This window comes from Coenobita brevimanus, chromosome 33, assembly GCF_032717465.1.
Source record: "Coenobita brevimanus isolate Jiangsu-jjx chromosome 33, ASM3271746v2, whole genome shotgun sequence".
NCBI lineage: Eukaryota > Metazoa > Arthropoda > Malacostraca > Decapoda > Coenobitidae > Coenobita > Coenobita brevimanus.
The window spans coordinates 26,165,078-26,183,570 of record NC_136986.1 but is presented as its reverse complement, the minus strand read 5'-3'; the positions used below and the strand labels follow the sequence as shown (position 1 = coordinate 26,183,570).

General features: G+C 39.8%; 1 protein-coding gene across 1 annotated transcript in view; it reads left to right on the top strand.

Annotated features, from left to right (window-relative positions):
* Positions 1-17,674, top strand: part of LOC145395835 (uncharacterized) — a 216,318-nt gene extending 198,644 nt beyond the window's left edge. Inside the window, exons 3-6 of the mRNA XM_080269366.1 lie at positions 3,214-3,338; positions 5,413-5,529; positions 5,880-6,112; positions 17,542-17,674. Coding sequence (XP_080125492.1) covers positions 3,214-3,338; positions 5,413-5,529; positions 5,880-6,112; positions 17,542-17,674 — 608 coding nt within the window. The remainder of the gene's footprint in view (positions 1-3,213; positions 3,339-5,412; positions 5,530-5,879; positions 6,113-17,541) is intronic.
* The last annotated feature ends 819 nt before the right edge of the window (positions 17,675-18,493 follow it).

Below are 18,493 nucleotides of genomic sequence, written 5' to 3'. Positions count from 1 at the left end.
TCAGTACGTGTCAGAGTTGCCAGTGTGTCTGCTGTTTGTGAGTGTAGTTATTTCGTAAGTTATGCATTAACTTTTGTGCTCTTTTTCTCAAAAATGTTTTATTTATGTGATTGCTTGTTAAATTATGCAATTCATTCTAAGTTTGGAAGCTAAATAATTTACAGTGTTATGTAATGTAGGAAAACTCTGGCATGTTTTGATGTCTCCTAGTTGGTAATTGTTAGCTGCTGCCTCATCGAGATTGTGCTTGAATTTTCTCGAGTAATGCAAGTTTACATAAGAATGGGGAAGAGACGACTTCAAATTCAGTCAGTTTTCAGTTCAGTCTGAGTGTTGTGCACTGTCGGTTTGCAGCCTATATTTTCGGTACTTGTGTAATGACAGTGAAGTGTTGTCAAGCATTGAGTGTAATAACAGTGAAGTGTTGTAAGCATTAAGGATAATAACAGTGAGGTGTCGTCCAGCATTAAGTGTAATAGCAGTTAGTAAAGTTTGTATAGCTCCAGTGCTTGTGAGAACAGTGAAGTGAAGTTGGAAAGCATTAAGTGCAATTATTTGGCAAATAGAGACAGCGAACTTTAAGAAGCCAGTGCTTATTGACAACGCCTCAGCTGAGCTTGTGTACTGAACACCTAAAGGCTGAGCATAGGAAGAACAATTCACTGGGTAACGTCATTCCTATACTGTTCTACCACTGTTGGAGCCTTTGACAGTGTGGGGTGGGGACATAACTATATATATATATATATATATATATATATATATATATATATATATATATATATATATATATATATATATATATATACTGTATATATATATCGTCCCAGTACTAGAACTTGACTCTCCCGAAACTGTTCCACTTATAATAGACAAGATATGTAAAATCCATCATAAACAATTTACAAACCAACAAAGCTCCAGGCCCAGATGGAATTCCTCCAACTGTTTTGAAAATGTGTTTCCCAGAACTTACCTCTGTTCTAGCTAAATTATTCAGACTATTCATACGTACTTTTTCATTCCCTAATTCATGGAAAGTAGCCAGTTTCCACCGAATTCCGATGAAACGAAGTTCCTCTGACCCCTCTGATTACAGACCAATAGCTGTCACATATTCTCCTGGTAAAATATGTGAAATTTTAGTTAATAGGCGCATACTTAAACATCTTGAATCCAACAACTTAATTAGTAACAAACAATATGATTTTCGCCATGACAGATCCACCATTGACATACTGAATCTCCTGACTCATACCATTAATCAGTCAATTGACCAACATGGAGAAACTCATGCAGTAACCCTTGATATTTCTAAAGCTTTCAACAGAATGTGGCACAGTTCCCTGCTGTTCAAAGTCCCTTGCTATGGACTAATATCTTTTTACTGTATGCTTTCCTCATAACTCAGCAACAGAATAATAAAAGTAGATGAGGTATATTCCATTTTCCACTCAATGAACGCCGGCGTGCCACAGGGTTCAGTTCTGATGCAAACCCTGTTCCTGATTCATATTAATGATATCTGTCATCCACAATCCTATCCATTCATACGCAGATGACTCAACACTTCATGGTTCATTCACACACAGACATCCATTTACAAAGTTTAATATCTCTAACTCTCAACTCAGTACAGCCATCTTTATCAATCAAGACTTACCTAAGATCAATGAATGGGGACAAAACAACCTTGTCTCATTTAATCAAGAAAAACCAAATACATACAGTTTATTAATAGACAGATTTTGCCAGATTCGTATAATACCTTCAGTGCTACAAAATATTCCCATCTGCAAAAGAATTTAAATTCTCGGCATCTCACTTAACAATGCCCTCAGCTGGACCTCTCATGTTAGATCACTTGCTAAAACCGCTTCAGAGAAACTTGGATTATTGTACAGAGTCCGTAACTTCTGCACTGGTGAGCAGTTAGCTATACAATACTAGTCATGTGTGCTCTCAGCTTGAATATTGCTCACCCTTGTGGGGTGGATGTGGAGAGGTTCCACTAAAACACCTAGATAAAATTCAGAACAAAGCTGTTAGAATTTTTAATAACCTTGATATTACAAATAAACTACCTCCCCTACGAGTAAGAAGAAATGATGCCTCCCTTGCATTATATTACAGATATTGTTATGGCAAATGCTTGGACGAAGTTGCGTCCATTGTGCCACCTCTCCATTCCTTCCCTCATGCTACACGGGCATCTGGTAGTACTCATGACTGGAGTGTCACACAGCCATATTGCAGAACTTCTTCCTATCAGAATCTATTTACTCCCCGAACTGCATCTATCTGGAACTCGCCTCCCCAGAGCTGTTTCCTCCCAAACTTCAACCTACAGCTGTTCAAGTCCAACTGTTACAAATATTTTTTGAATGGAGGACGCCAGTAATCTGGTGTATGGATTATTTTTTTTTTAAATTCATATTTTTTCCTTCCTCTGTTCTGTTTTATATATATATATATATATATATATATATATATATATATATATATATATATATATATATATATATATATATATAGAGAGAGAGAGAGAGAGAGAGAGAGAGAGAGCCTCTGTGGTACAGTGGTAAAGCGTGCATTTTCATACACTGAAGAACAAGGGTTCGCGCCCCGTCAGGGCCATAAGCTTTGGGAACGTTCTTTTGGCCACGTACTGCATTGTCGGACATAAGGGGTGCTGTGGTTGAACCAGTGTCACATACTGTAAAGTATGCTTGCACCCAATCAGCTTGCGCGGGCTGATTACACTTGATTCAGACTACATACACATCCAAAGCCAATCCAACACTACACTTACACTCACAAGCATTTCTCACCCTAGATATTGTACAGTCTCTACCAGACAGCCTAAGCCACTTGGTACAGATACATGGCTGTATCGTCCCCACTTCGGTCGGGATAGGCCGGTTCTGCAGTGGACACTCAAACGGCTGATGAGATTATATATATATATATATATATATATATATATATATATATATATATATATATATATATATATATATATATATATATATATATATATATATATATATATATATATATATATATATATATATTTATATATATATATATATATAGATATATATATATATATATATATATATATATATATATATATATATATATATAGAGAGAGAGAGAGAGAGAGAGAGAGAGAGAGAGAGAGAGAGAGAGAGAGTCATTATTTCATTACAGATTCTAGAGATCGTCTGTGGGAATCGGTACCGATGGTCGGATCAGTGTTGGAAACTTGGCTACAAGGCAGTTGTTTTCCAATGCTGCTCACGGACAACTTAGTACCAAATAGCACCATAATAAAGGTATTTGGAAAGAATACATTAATGGATGTTAAATTAGACTCTATAACTGGATGAGATCATTACTTAGAAATATTAATTCATTACCACAGCGATGGTCTCACAGGGAAAGTTGAATTTTAACACTGAAAGTTTCCTTTAGTACTAATAACACACAGAAAACAATTTATTCTTTTATCAAAGACATTATTGTACTGTAATAAATACCTTCATAATTAGGAAAGAGGTACAGAGAATTTGACAGGGTGATAAGGACGACAGTAGGGGAGTGGAATATAAAAATGGTAGATTGCTAGTGGAGACGGGAGATTAAATGAACAGATTCAGAGAACACTTTAAGGAACTGTTAAACACAGGCAATGAAACTAGTGCGCGTATAAGTGGCTGGGGAGTAGCTGGGACAAGGAGGGAGATAAGGGAGGACGTGATCAGTAGGATGGAAATGGTGGAAGCAATGAAGAAAGTAAAAATGGGGAAACCCCAGGAATTGATGGTGTAGTGAAATGCTGAAGCATGGGGGAGGGATATTGGTGAAGTGGATATGGATGATTTGCAGACTGGCGTGAGAGGAAGGTAGAGTCCCGGAGGACTGAAAGTCAGGTACAATATTATTAATCCCCTGTATAATGGAAAAAAGGGAAAACGAAGTGTGTGGTAATCAAAATGGCATTTGTTTTCTAGGTGTAAGAGGCAAATTATATGGCAGGATATTTATTGATCTAGTTAGAGAAGTAACAGAGGAATAGGTTAGAGAAGAACAGGGAGGTTTTAGGAAGAGATGAGGTTGTGTGGATCAGATATTCGTCTTAAGATTTTCAGTGGAAAAGTTTCTACAAAGGGAAAGAAGTTGTATATGACTTTCATGGATTTGGAGAAAGCATATCACTGAGTGGATAGACTAGGAATGTGGAAAATATTGAGAATATATTAAGTAATTGGGAAGATGTTGAATGTCGTGAAGAGTATGCATGATGGCACTAGGATTGCTCTACGTTTGGGTGGTGAACTGAGTGTATTTTTGTCTGAATCTTGGATTGAAACAAAGATTTTTCAGGTATCCAGGATAGTTCAGTCTATATATGGATGGAGTTATTAAACAGATACAAGGCACGGCAGTGGATGTTGGACAGGTCCTAATGAGAGAGGGCAGCATTTGGAGACTTCCTGTTCTATAGTTTGGAGCTAATACTGCACCATTAAATGCCGACGAAGGGGAATTACCAGACTTGGTGACTGAGTTTGGGAGAATGTGTATGAAACGAAACCTAAAGGTGAATACAGGGAAGAGTAAAGTTGTAGTCTTCGAGAGAAATGAAGTCACTGAATGCACAGTGAGGTTGGATGATGAGGAAATGGAATATGTGAGTTCATTTAAGTACCTGGGTAGTGCGATGAATCAGGATGGTAATTTAGAGGATGATGTCCATGAAAAGGCACAAGAGGGAAGGACGGTCCCTGATTCTTAGAAAGCAGTGATATGGAATAGGGAAGTGAGCATGGAGATAAGAAAGCCTCTGCATGACAGGATTGTGATACCATCTCTAATGCATAGAGGTGAAGCTTGAACCTTGTTGGAAGGGCACAAGTCAGGAGTGGGAGCAGCGGAAATGAGTTATTTGAGAGTAGCTTGTGGAGTTACATGGAAAGACAGATTGAGAAATGAGGAAGTGAAGGAGTGTTGTGGTGTGGATGTGGATGTGATAAAAAGCGTTAGGAGAAAATACACTGGGGTAGTTTGACCATGTAGAGAGGATCGGGAGCAAGAGCCTGACAAGGAAAGTGTATGTGAGTGAGGTGGAGGGGGGGGGGGAAGACGGAGGGGGAGACCAAGGGAGGGATGGAGTGGAGAGGTATATGAGAGAGGAGGTTAGAGCTGGAGGAAGACAACAAAATGGTCAAGGGCTAAGCAACATGGAACCAAATAGTTTGGTGCTTTCCGTTGCGGGTTCAGACGTCTGGCTATAGACAGATAGAAAATTAATAAGAAATTTTGAAGTATTAATACACTTCCCTTGCCGGCTTCTTAACCCTGTGATAACTAATTTACTCTGCATAATTATTTGCTGCATTTTATTAGATTATTGGTGATGTTGGAGGGGCACGGGGTGTGGGTGTGTTCGAGGTGGGTGTGGACGGCCAGGACGCTAATGTGACGCAGGCACAGCTCTCCCCGGTGGTCAGCCAGGCTCGTCAGGTAGGTCACTCTTACATTTTTGCTCACGTGGGAAGGTCACTCTAACACTTCTGTTGTGGTGGGTGGGTAACTCTCACATAACTCTTGAGACAGTCAGGTATTCTCAGGTATTACTACTGAGGTTGGTTTGCCACACTTACATTACTGCTTAGGAGGGTAGTTCACTCTCGCATTACTAGAGAGATGAGTAGGTTATTCTCACATTACTGGTGTGGTGTATAGGTCACTTTCACATTAGTGAAGGGGCAGCTAGGTCACCCTCACAGCAATGCTGAGGTGGGTTGGTCAGTCTCATTACTGCTGAGGCGGGTAGGTCACACAGCTGATCTGTACCATGGTGACGTCAGCAGCTGCGGCAGGTGTCGTGGTGCATGATGGTGGTGGTGGTGAGTGACGACCCAGCCTTCCTCACTGCCTTCGCCGATTGGTCCCTCAATGGCCGCCTCCTGGTGTGGTCGACGAGGCTCCTGGTGGTCACTCACCTGCCCAGGAAAGACCTCGGGTCTCTACTTGTTTCCCACTGGACATTTTCCATGATGAACACCTTGGTGATCAATACTGAAACCTCAGCACCTGGCAAACGGTAAGCTATTTAGGAACAAGAATGTACCTCTAATGCCAAAATTGTAATTTGTAATTGTTCTGTAGGATGGCACGTTTTTGAAAGTGGCATATGCTTACCCTTTTTTTTTTTGGATTGCCATAAAAATAAAATTGATTCAGTTCTTTGCCAAGTTTATATTAATCTTGACCTTGTGTACTACACCCATCCTATTTCAAAATTTAAACACTCCAATCTTTTCTAATAATTTGTCTCAGCTCATGCAACCCATTTTAGCCTCCTGTACCTCACAAAGAGTTTCTGATCTAAATCTTAAATAAATTGCCAGTGATACCTGTCCTACAGTACCAGTCTACAAAAAATGTAGACATACTCAACTATGCAAACAGGGTTTCAGTCACCATGGGTACCACTCCTGTTCATTATCATATCATCAGCAGCTTCAGAATGTTGTTGCTCAATTACTACGTTCATTTCAACTTTAACCCCTAAATTTGGGGAGGGGGGGTCTTACAAGCCAAGCCCTTCGCTTATGCATTTTTTCCTTGAAAGTAGGCTTTTTCAACCTGTCAAAGCTCCATAATTACAGTATACTGAACTTTAAATTAAAGACCAGATTATTCATTTATCCTTCATCTTTCCGTTGTAAGTGTCCACAGGTCGGCTCCAGGTGGAGGCATTGTGGAGGTAGGAGGTGATGAATGGAGGTAATTTGGGGAGTATCAAAAGGATGTTTTCGTACGGGGGCAAGTAGGTAGTTACAGCCCACAGCCCTCGCCCCAGCCTGGGACAAAGAGGGATTCAGTGCTCGCATACAGTCATGCTCCCCCTTGCCCAACTTTCCTTGACACTCCTCTCCACTGCCCCCAGCCACTGCCACATGAATGAATCAGCACCCCTTATATTTTTGGTTAACTCATTATATTTGCTCAATTTTTCCAGTTTATTCAGAGTGACAATGTGCATTGCAGTGTGTTGGATGGGAGAGAAAAAAGAAATTCCAAGGTTTATTACACATGACTAGCCATTACAATTGCATTTACTTTCTCTGTGAGAACGTTTTCTATGTCACATAAGATGACGAGCTATCCCTGTGGTCATGTCCATTTCTGTTATGCGTATTTTCTTTTTTTCTAAAGCACTTATTTAGCTAAGTTCATACTGCATGAGAGGAACTGCACACAAAAAATACTAGTTTATTATCACAACAAACCTAGTTTCCATGTTGATGCACTATATTGCAGCAATTTCTTTTTTAATGCAAGAAAAAGAAAAGAAACGCTATAAGCCTGCAAACTCCTTCCTCTGTGCAAAAATAAATACACCATAATAAATTCCCAATTTAAGGATCTATTCAAGATGCTTGGACACACTGCGTTTAAAAGATTGGAGGTCATAGGCAGTAGGGAATACAGACAGAGGAAGACAGTTCCAGAGCTGACCTGCTGCACACACAACAGATTGGCTTTAACAGTTAACTCTTACATTATAGGGTTGGACAGAAAAGGGATAGAGTTTGCGTCTACACTGGTGCTACCCGCCTGCCATAGTGGTTGAGGGATGCAGGCAGAGAATTCAGAGGAACAGTGACCATTAAATTAATGATAGAAAAAAGATAAAGATGCAACAGCAAAGCAAAGAGATAGAGGTTGAAGGCAGCAGTAAGAGGAGAATTAATAAGATGAAAAGTCTTTCGTTCCACCTTGTTGTATGTGGGGCACCTCTCCACACATTAGTGGTGTACACAGGGGTAAATAAAACCCCTGTTTAAAGTCAACAACTGTGCAGGGGTAAAGAAGGTACAGAGTCAACATAGCATACCTAATTACTTGGAAGCAGATTTTATAAAGGGAGGTAATATGATCTTTCCAAGATAAATCCCGAGAGAATGAAACCCCAAGTATGTTCAAAGATGATGCAGGATTGAGTTGGGTATTGTTAAAAATTAGAGGATATTCCTATGGTATATTTCAATGGGTCAAAATATGTAAGAACTGGGTTTTTGATGCATTAACCCCTTAACAGCGGGGCGCCACTTTCGTGGCACTTGGGGGCATCACTTTTGTGATTCTGTGTTATTTTGAATTTGCCCGGGCTTTCAAGTGGTGGCTTGTATCATCTATCAGTACTGCCAATGTCCAACACTAGTCAGAACTCCTAATCTCATCTGTACTCCCATCCATTGTTGACAATTTAGCCATTTCTCCCCATTCTTGACTCCCCTCCCTACCTCCCCTCCATTACCCTATCCTCTCGCCTGCCCAGCTGTGCTGGGCTAAGTAAATCTTCCCCGGAATTTTCCACTGATTTCATCCATTTCAATAAGCCCTATGCCTATTCTTATAGCAAATAATATATACAAAAAAGAAATAAGGTAAGTGATAGTGCCATTCACCTGGAATTGGCTAATTATCACCTGACAACACCTCACGTGCATTTGTTCGCTAATTTTTACTGTTCATTTCCCCTTGAAATATGCCGTATAATCTATTTTCGTAATGAAAAATATATATAAGAAAGGAAGGGAGAAGCCTAAGTGATATTTACATTCACCTGGAACTACCTAATTTATTATGTATTGTCTAGATTTCCTGCCAATCATTTCATACCATATATATTAGCAGCTGTCACCACACTGACAGTGGCAGCGTTGCACTCCCTCTAGGCCAGAACAGCATTCAGTTTACTGTTGTCTTTCAAGGTGAAACCACGTCGGATTCACGCCTGTCCAATTCCGCTGCTTTTTAGCCCCATGCAAAGGGCCCTGTGACCTCTACCCCTACTAAACCTCATGTGGAAAGGGGTAAAGGGCTAAGTGACTGCTGTGGAACGTGAACTGGCTAATTTATCAATGAAAATGATGGACAGTGACTACGATCTTTCTGGTGACTAAAACGGTGCAAGTGGAAATGTAAGAAAATGTGTAAATAATGTATAAACAGCAAGTGAAAGCAATGAATGTAAATATAAGTGAACAGTAGAAAATAGTTTTATAAGTTACTGCAAGTGACAGTGCATAACACAGCGTAAATAAAATAGAAATGTAAATAATGTAAATAAAATAGAGAATGTAAATAGAAATGTTAATATGTAGTAATATAAGAATACGAGTATATATACTAGGAGTAATGAAAGTGAAAGTTTCACTCTAGCATGTATGAATACAGTGAGGTATGAAAGTGGAAGTGAAAGTGACAAATTCGCTCTCAACGCTAGTATACAGGACGAGAAAGTGAATGCTACGTATTTTACTGAAAGAGAAATTGAATGCCTACCGTGATAATAAACTAGTATTACAGAAGGAAACTTATGGATAAAGACTGCAGATATATATAAGTGTTATATAGTAATAGAAATATATAGTGTGGGTGTTTTTATGAATAATAAATGACAGAACACCAGCAGCGAACGAGCGCAAGTGGGAAGGTCATACGCGCTGGTTTTTTTAATTGCTTTCACAGTGTTTTTTTTTTTTTGGAGTATGGATTCCAAACTATTTAAAAATAATAGAATAGTGTTTCTAGTGATAATATCAGGCTATGGTAACCATATTACGGGTTGTTAGGAAGTGTAAAGTGGAGACTTCATTACCCAACTTCAGAGGTCTCCACAAGTCCTACGATACTTGACGAAGGCTCAACAAACATCCCAGGAGAAAGCTAAAGGTATGTGCCATAGGCATATCTAATTTTAATATTCTAGGACTAATAACTGATTTTTGGCAAATATTTTTGGAGAGTCTGTCGGAGCGCGATTATGCCCACGGGACATGTAAGTCAAGCCAAAACAACCTCGTGGTTTAGGGGTTAAAAACAAGAATACTTTAACCCGAATGAGAGGATTGACCCATGTCAGATGTTAGGTGTGCCATAGACTCCATTACTGTTTGTTGAAGTAACTGTTGAGATGGTCACTGCGGGAAGTAGATGGAAAGGTGAAGGGTAGAGTCATCAGCATATGAGTGATTAGGGTTACATGTAAACCTTAGTCGGTCATTGATGAATAGAAGGAAGAGAGTTGGTGACATGCCATTGCCCTAAGGAACACCATTAATGATAGCCCGAGGAGTAGAACAGTGGCAGTCTACAACAGAAGCTATAGAACGACTAGAGATAAAGGCACAGATAGGACTGAAAACAGAAGACGGCTGGAAATTTAATGTTTATGGGAGACTCAACTGAAAGCCTTTGAAATGTCAAGTGCAATGGCAAATCATTCACCGAAGTCCCGAAAGGAGGATGACCATGAGTCTTAAAGGAAGTTGAGAAGATAGACAGTGTAGCAACCCTGCCTGAACCCCTGATGACAATCGGAGAAGGGTATGGTAGGAGACGTGCTTTTAAATTTTTATTACAGAATAGTTCCAAACACTTTAAAAATACAGGATGTTAGTGTAATTGCTTTAGCAGCTTGTATTTCAAAAGTTTTTGAGCCTATTCTTAACCAAAAATTTTTAAAGCATATTTCCCGTCACAACCTTCTTTCTGATCGTCAGTATGGGTTCCACCAGGGATGCTCCACTGGCGATTTTCTCACCTACCTTTAAGATTCCTGGTTATCCTCCTGTCGGAACTTTGGCGAAAGCTTTGCCATTGCACTTGACATCTCAAAGGCTTTCGATCTAGTCTGGCATAAATCTTTAATTTCCAAACTGCCCTCTTACGGTTTCTACCCATCTACTTGTGCATTTTAATATCTAGCTTTCATTCTGGTCGTACTATAGCTGCTGCTGCAGACGTCCACCGTTCTTCTCCTAGACCTATCAATGGTGGTGTTCCTCAGGGCTCTGTCCTATCACCAAGTCTATTTCTTTTATTCATCAGTTGCCTTCTAAGCTGTACATCTATCCCTATCCTCTCATATGATGATGACTCCACCCTTGACCTTTCCACTCACTTCCCAAAGCGTCCATCTCAGCACTTACTTCAACAAAGAAGGGATCAGGCTATGGCACACCTGACATCAGATTTGGCTCACATCTGTGATTGGGTAAAAGTAATCTTGTTGTTTTTAATGCAGCAAAAGCTCAGTTCTTACATCTGTCAACCAGACAAAATCTTCCATAGGAGTACCTTCTAATTTTCAACAATATCCAGGTTAATCCTGCATCATCTTAAAACAAACCTGTGGTGTAACTCGCTCGGGAATTATCATGGAAAGAACATATTACCTCTCCCGTAAAATTTGCGTCCAAGAGATTAGGTGTGCTAAGCCGACTGCGTTCCATCTTTATCCCTGCACAGTTGTTGACTCTATACACGGGTTATACTCACCCTTGTGTAGAGTTCAACTCTCATGTGTGGGGAGGCTCCTTATATACAGCTCTTCTCAACAAGATGGAGTCAAAAGCTTTCCATCTCATCAATTCTCCTCCATTTACTAGCTCCCTTCAGCCTCTGTATGTTTGCCATACTGTTGCATGTTTATCTTTTTTCTATCGCTACTTCAATGGTCGCTGCTCGCCTGAACTGTCTGCTTGCATCCATTCTCCACTATGGCGGGCATGTAGCTCCCACCTAGCAACAAACTCTCATCCCTTTTCTGTCCAACTCTCTAATGCATGAGTTAACCATTACTCCCAGTCCTTCATGTATGCAACAGGTCAGCTCTGGGTCTGTCTCCCTCTGTCTGTATTTCCTACTGCCTATGATCTCCGGTCTTTCAAATGCAGTATTTCCAGGGACCTCGAAATGAACAGTTCTTGAATTTGGCTCTTTTTTTTTTTTTTTTTTCTTGGAGGGAAAAATTTACGGGCTCCTGGCCTTTGGTTTCTTCTTCTTGTCTTAAACACACACACACACACACACACACACACACACACACACACACACACATTATATATATATATATATATATATATATATATATATATATATATATATACATATATATTGGACGATAGGGATGGAAATGATCAACCTTCCATATGGGCAAAATTCCAGCAAGAAAGAAATGTAAGGTTAACAGATAAATGCGACAGAGTTTACCTAGGCAGGATGTAAGCACAGAAGAACAGCACTGGACAACTGGAGGGACCCCATCAGCACCCCATCACGCCCATATGCCATGTCAGTATTAACACCAGTGATTGCAGAAAACGCATCCACTGAAGAAATTTTAATGTCAGCCATGAGAAAGTAAGAGGGAGGAAGTGATATAGGAGCAGCACCAGAATCGTCTAAGATGAAACAGGAGGAGAAAGTCTGAGCAAAGGGTTCTGCGTTTACAGTAGAATATACAGTTACAGAGTCGTCAGAGTGGAAAATAGGAGGAAAGGACGATGAAGTAAAGTTGTTAGGAAGTTTTTTTGCAAGCATCAGAAGGAGCAGGAGGAATCTGAATCAGTACGACTAATAAACTCACCTGAGTGACGGACGGACTTAATGCGATTCCAGCCAGAAACATAAGAGATGAGTTTCAGGGATGGGTTGGCTCCGGTACCTTTTGAAGGCCCTGTGCTTGATGTGGACAGCATTTTAACAAGCTTAATAAAACAAAGTATTTTTTGGGGGGAGTGCATTAGTCACAGGATAAAAGAGAGAAATGTATCTTGCTATGTCTGAGAGAATAACCTCTGTAATGCATGAGGCACACTCAGATGCTTTTCGGCCATGGAAGCATAATCATTCCAGGGGAAATAAAATTTGCAATCTCTGAGGTCCTCTCAATCAGAAGCTCCAAAATGCCAAAGTCGGGGCTTACTGGAATGGTTCACAAGCCTTACTGAGGTGATAAGACAGTTAAGGTGATAAGACTGCAATCAGCGGTGCCCAATGGAGAGGAAACATTAACAGCATAAGCAGAAGGATCAGCTGAAAGGAAATGGTCAGGTATGTTGGAACTCTCTACAAGACTGTTAGTGATATAGGTTGGGTGCTGTCCAAGCTGTTCCAGGTCATTAAGGATGGAAAAGATGTAGCCTTGTTCTCCAGGTGGATCAGTGACAAGAGGAGAGCCAAGGATGGTGGTGAACACTGAAATCAACTAGAATGGAGACTTCTGGGAAAGAAGAAATAGATCGGATGTTCCATCTTAGAAATAAGATTTGTTCCATCTTAGAAATAAGGTTGTCAAAGAATTTTTCATCAGCAGCACAAGCAGCAGATAGACAAACAGCACAGATATACTTAGAGAATGGTAGGATAGCCGAAGCTAGAGACTAGAGAATTCAGAAGACTGAAGTACAGGAACATGGGTGCACGATAATGTTGTTATATACATATACACAACAACTTTTTGCTTTGAAGTGATTATCGAGAAAGTAGGAGGATAAAGAGAAGGGTTTCGTCGCCTAAGACAGATGAGTCTCAGTACTCGGCAGAAGGTGAGGGTTAGAGGAAGAGAGGTGGCGTTAAGCGGAGAGGAAATTTAAGGAAAGGTTGCTAATGTGCAGAAATAAATAAAAAGAATGCTAATGTGCAGAAATAAATAAAAAGTATGACAACAAAACTAGTTTGCACTAATATAACACTATATTACCATAGGACATATTTGCACTTGTTACGGAAGTGCACTTGCACTGTAACCTGAAAATAATTTATTTCTGGCACTTGTGAGTTCATCTACCATATCCTGAGATAATTTCCTTACACCCGTACGTTTCCTTATACTCTGAATTTTTGTGATAAAATGACTTGATAGGGTATTTTCTTAGTGCACTAGAGAAGTAGCACAAAGTAATTACAAGTTTAATATTACAAAAATCCAATTTGCATGTATATTGCACTGTATTGCCATAAAACATATTTGCACTTGAACTGCAAGTTCTCGTGCACTGTAACCTCATAGTGTTTTCTTAAGCCCATACCTTTTTTTTTATTATAACCTACAGTATATTGTAAATTCTTATGTATTAAGATCACTATATACACTGTTTACACTTTCCCACACACCAGTGACTAAAGAAGTCTCCTTTAACTGACTCCACTCGTAGAGCATTTCCTCGTGAAAATACTGCCGTCACTGATAGTTCAGGCAAACATGGCACTGCCTGTACAGCAGTGTTGCCACACTTTTAGATGGGAATTATCGTACTGGCTCTTCAAAAATATAGTTTTTTCGTTGGAATTATAGCACACTAGTAATAAATTTCTCTTTCTCTCTCTATCTGTCTATTGTCAGACTCTTTAATCCCGTAAGGGTGGCCACAAACAAGTCGTCTCCATGTCGCCCTGTCCCCTGCCATTTCACTGCCCTGCTCCCAACTCACCCCCCTCTCTCATATACCTCTCCATCCCTCCATTTCATCCTTCGCTTCCCCCTCCCTGTCCCCCCTCCACCTCACTCACATACACTCTCCTCGTCAGTCTCTCCCTCTCCATCCTCTCCACATTGCCAGAGCATCCACTCACTAATCTGACGTATTTTAAAATTGTCGCCGATACCTTAATATATTTACTGAAAACTTACCCATTACAATTAACTTCATTAGTCCCATAATTTCGTTAGGTACCGATGTGTTCTTTGGTGTATATTTATCACTATGTTTTGTATCAGATTCAGGGCATACCATGAAAATCTCGTAATAATAATATAATAATATAATCATATTCTTCATTACAAAAATAATGTGACGAGAAATACCCTTTGTGCCAATCTAGAAAATCAATCACTAGCAGCAGAATGAGGTCCATAGAAATTTAATAGATAACTCTTAGAAATGTGCTTCCTCTTGCAGATGATAACTCAGCAAGACCATAATAGAAGTATTTTCAGTGATCACCATTACATTAGCCCTTAAGATTACTCATCTGTCAAATTGTGGAACAACTGTACATGATTAGCTATGCGTGCCACAAAATTTACTGCCGTGCTAGCTTTCAACCCAAAATTATCGTACAAACTGTACGATAATAGAAAATGTATCATACATCGTACCAGAGGCAATATTATCGTACATATACGATAATTATCTTACGTGTGACACACTGCTGCACAGTTTTTAACCTGCAGGTGCCCAGGTTCACCATGCGGTGACTCGTGAGGTAGTCTACCTGGGTGACCCCGTCAGGCATTATTGCAGCAGTGTGTCCTTGGTGCAGCAGTTATGCCAACAACTTGTCTGAACAGTATGAATACATTCACAACAGTGGTAGCAGAAAGGTGAAGGAATACCTTCTTGTACCACCTGCAGCACATCCCCCTTGTCATGCCAGTGGTTGAACATGTTACCACATTTCTCGGTGAGTTAAGCATCATTCTCAATCTTGGCAGGGAAAACAGGGTAGTGCTTCCTACATGGCTTGACAGTATCGTTGGTTCTTGTCCCATCTTCAAGGAGTAACTTGGCAGTTACATTATACAATGAGAAACGCAGGCGCTTACATTATCGTCTCGCTTGATGGGCGATAACTGCAAAGTCCAGCATACATCCAATCTTGCAGTCACAAGACACAAAGACTGTGATGCATAAGCAATGACGCTGGATGATTTTTATTAGGTAAATGGCAGTCAATCCCAGAACAATACATGCAACTCATCAGCCACGGCTTTATGGAATGGCGAAAAAAAAAAAAAATGGTGGAAGAACCTTTTAGCATGGTCAGAATTGGGTGAATTTTCCACACCCTGTCATTGGGTAAGGGTCCCCCACTGGGGAGAAAAGTACAGGAACCATAATATGGCAAAGTGTGCCATGTACCTCCCAAAGACAGGTGTGGCTGTGAGGTCGTTCATGATCCAGTAGTCCTGTATGGCATGCCATTTTTACGTGTGCCATCAGTACGGTCAGTGCTTGCCACACGTATATTTCACCGACTTCAACAGGATACCAGTCCGTCATGTTTGCTCTTGTCACAGGAAAGGAGGTCAAGCCAGTGTTGGGGGAGATTCTGGTGATAATGATCCTGTGCCCAGGTATTCCTTCATGGACAATGAAAAAAAAAAAAAAAAAAGTAAAGAAAGACGTGAAAAATCCATGATGCACGAATTGCCTGTCCACAGAAAATGTGCCCATATACATGCTTAGGGATAATCAAAAGCAGCCTCCGCGGGCTGAAACCCTTTCCCTTCCTTTCACACAGTAATTTTAATTGTCCCCACACTTGGCTGGTGGGAACTAGAGCAATGGTCACGTGCACCACGTACACCACGGCCACAGACATGCGTAAATCTGTTATTATCTAAGAGTCCGTATTCCCCTTTGTAATTTACTGTCATTTGTGTCGAGTCCCCATTGCCTTACGAGAGTAGGTTGATTTTTTTTGTTTTTACTAATTTTTCATGGACACCCTCTTATGCGCTTATGTCATTTAAATACCTTTAACAATGACGTATACGTAATCATAGACGAGATCTTACCACCTTCAGAACCGTACCGTCTCATAAATTTTAATCAAGAGTAAAATCAAAGAATTTAAATTGAGTTTTGGAAGGAGTTTTCGTTGTGAAAGATTTGATGAATGCTATAATTCATCCCTGTATTTAAAAACTCTCCAGAGTTGAATAAAATCATCTAGTGGTTATAAGAATCCCCACCTAAAAAAAGAAAAAAAAATGTAATATCTAGGTGGCTAATATACACGTAGACTTCTGAGCAATAGTATCTGCCAAGCCTCTACTTTTCGCAATAAATGCAAAGAAATCGTAGCCACAGTTCCACACTGAATAAAAGCCTGCTGTCCAGTGCTGAGCTGGTAGTTCAGAGCTTTGTTGGATTGAAGAGGGAACAATGCACAATGATATTATTACTTGTCTGTCAATATTCTCATTTTTTCCCCTTCATTATAACTTGTCCCAGATTTTTACTTTTCCTTTTGCATCTTATTTCACACAGCTAAATGGCAGGATAACAATATTATAGTTATACATCCTTTCATTGACAAATTTCATGACTAGCAACATATCACAGTGCTAATGTCTAGTTACAGCTTAGCAATCAAGATGGAGAGGTGATAGTATTAGGCCAAGTTAAAGTGAAATGAGTAAAGTAAGTGGTCTTTATCCCGCGAGAAACCCTGAATGCGACTTTGTTTCGGCGAGAGAAAAACAGTGACGAGTATCTAGAACCAATGGATCACGTAGGACGCAATTAACTGGACAAGATATTTACTAGAAAACATCCAAGGCATCGAAAAGATGACCCTATGCGATGAACAGATATATATATATATATATATATATATATATATATATATATATATATATATATATATATATATATATATATATATATATATATATATATATATATATATATATATATATATATATATATTCGTTCATTCCTGCTACCGCCAGAATATTTCACTCAGGAGACAATTTTCAGACTGAGGGGTTAGTTATACTTCTCTTAACGAAGGGGTTAAATTATAGCCTCGATTAGATATAACTTCCAAAGACTACATGAAACGGTTCTGTGTTAGTTACAGAAAATTATAAATTATACCCTTGTAGTGTCGTGGGAATAAAGATAATTCATTCTGTCTGAAAACTATAAACGTATTGTGCAGGTACAGCATGTTGGTTCACTTACCGTACAGTCCTGACGGTGCCCGGGTGCTGCAAGTGGCTTCCTGGACCCCCACATCAGGTCTACGCTATCTCACACCTTCCACCCTTTTCCCGGAGAAATACACCAAGTAATGTGTACATATTACTGGCCATTTCAGAACTGTAGTATCTTATGTACTCTGTTGAAATTACTGGGCATTGCAAAACTGGAAGAATATAAGTAATGTAAGTAAATTACTGAAGAGTATAGACTGGGCTATACCCATTTCATTCTATCCTAGCTTAACCCCTCCGTGGCCTAAGGCTCGAAGTTTTCCGTGCATGCCAGTCCGACGCCGGGGCCATATTTTGAAGTTTCGAAAATTGATTTTTTTTTTTTTTTGCCATATTGAAGAGAAAGTTCAGATGCACCTAACAGTGCAAATCCCAGCTTCCTAGACGCATTTCATGGCTTGCAATGGAGCGCGGAAGTTGCAGAAATATCGGCAACTGTGATATGTCGCCCAAGAGCCTGGCGCAACGCGACTGGGCAGGTGTTGTTATTTTTTTTTTACCTCCCAAAACAATACGAATGGTGCTGAAATGTTGTGCATATATGAGATATGATGATATCGAATGATTTCAGTACATAATCTGTTAGGTATGGCTGAAAAAATAATTATGAATACTTTTTCACCTTTTTGAAATATGGTTATGGTAGTTTCGAGTTATTTTTTTACGTTATCGTTATGCCCATGCTTGGAAAAGGGAGCGAAAGAGCTGAATTTTCGGTCCTAAATGAGAAACCTGCACGTCCTCCAAGGTTAGACTCTGCCACAGGAAAATAAAGCGGAGGGTCAGATCCGATTACCAATGCGGAAGTTGAGTGGCAACTTCGATCTCCCACACCACAAGCATGGCTAAAAATAGAATCGTAATGCATTTCAGAAGTCTAATTATTACGAATACATA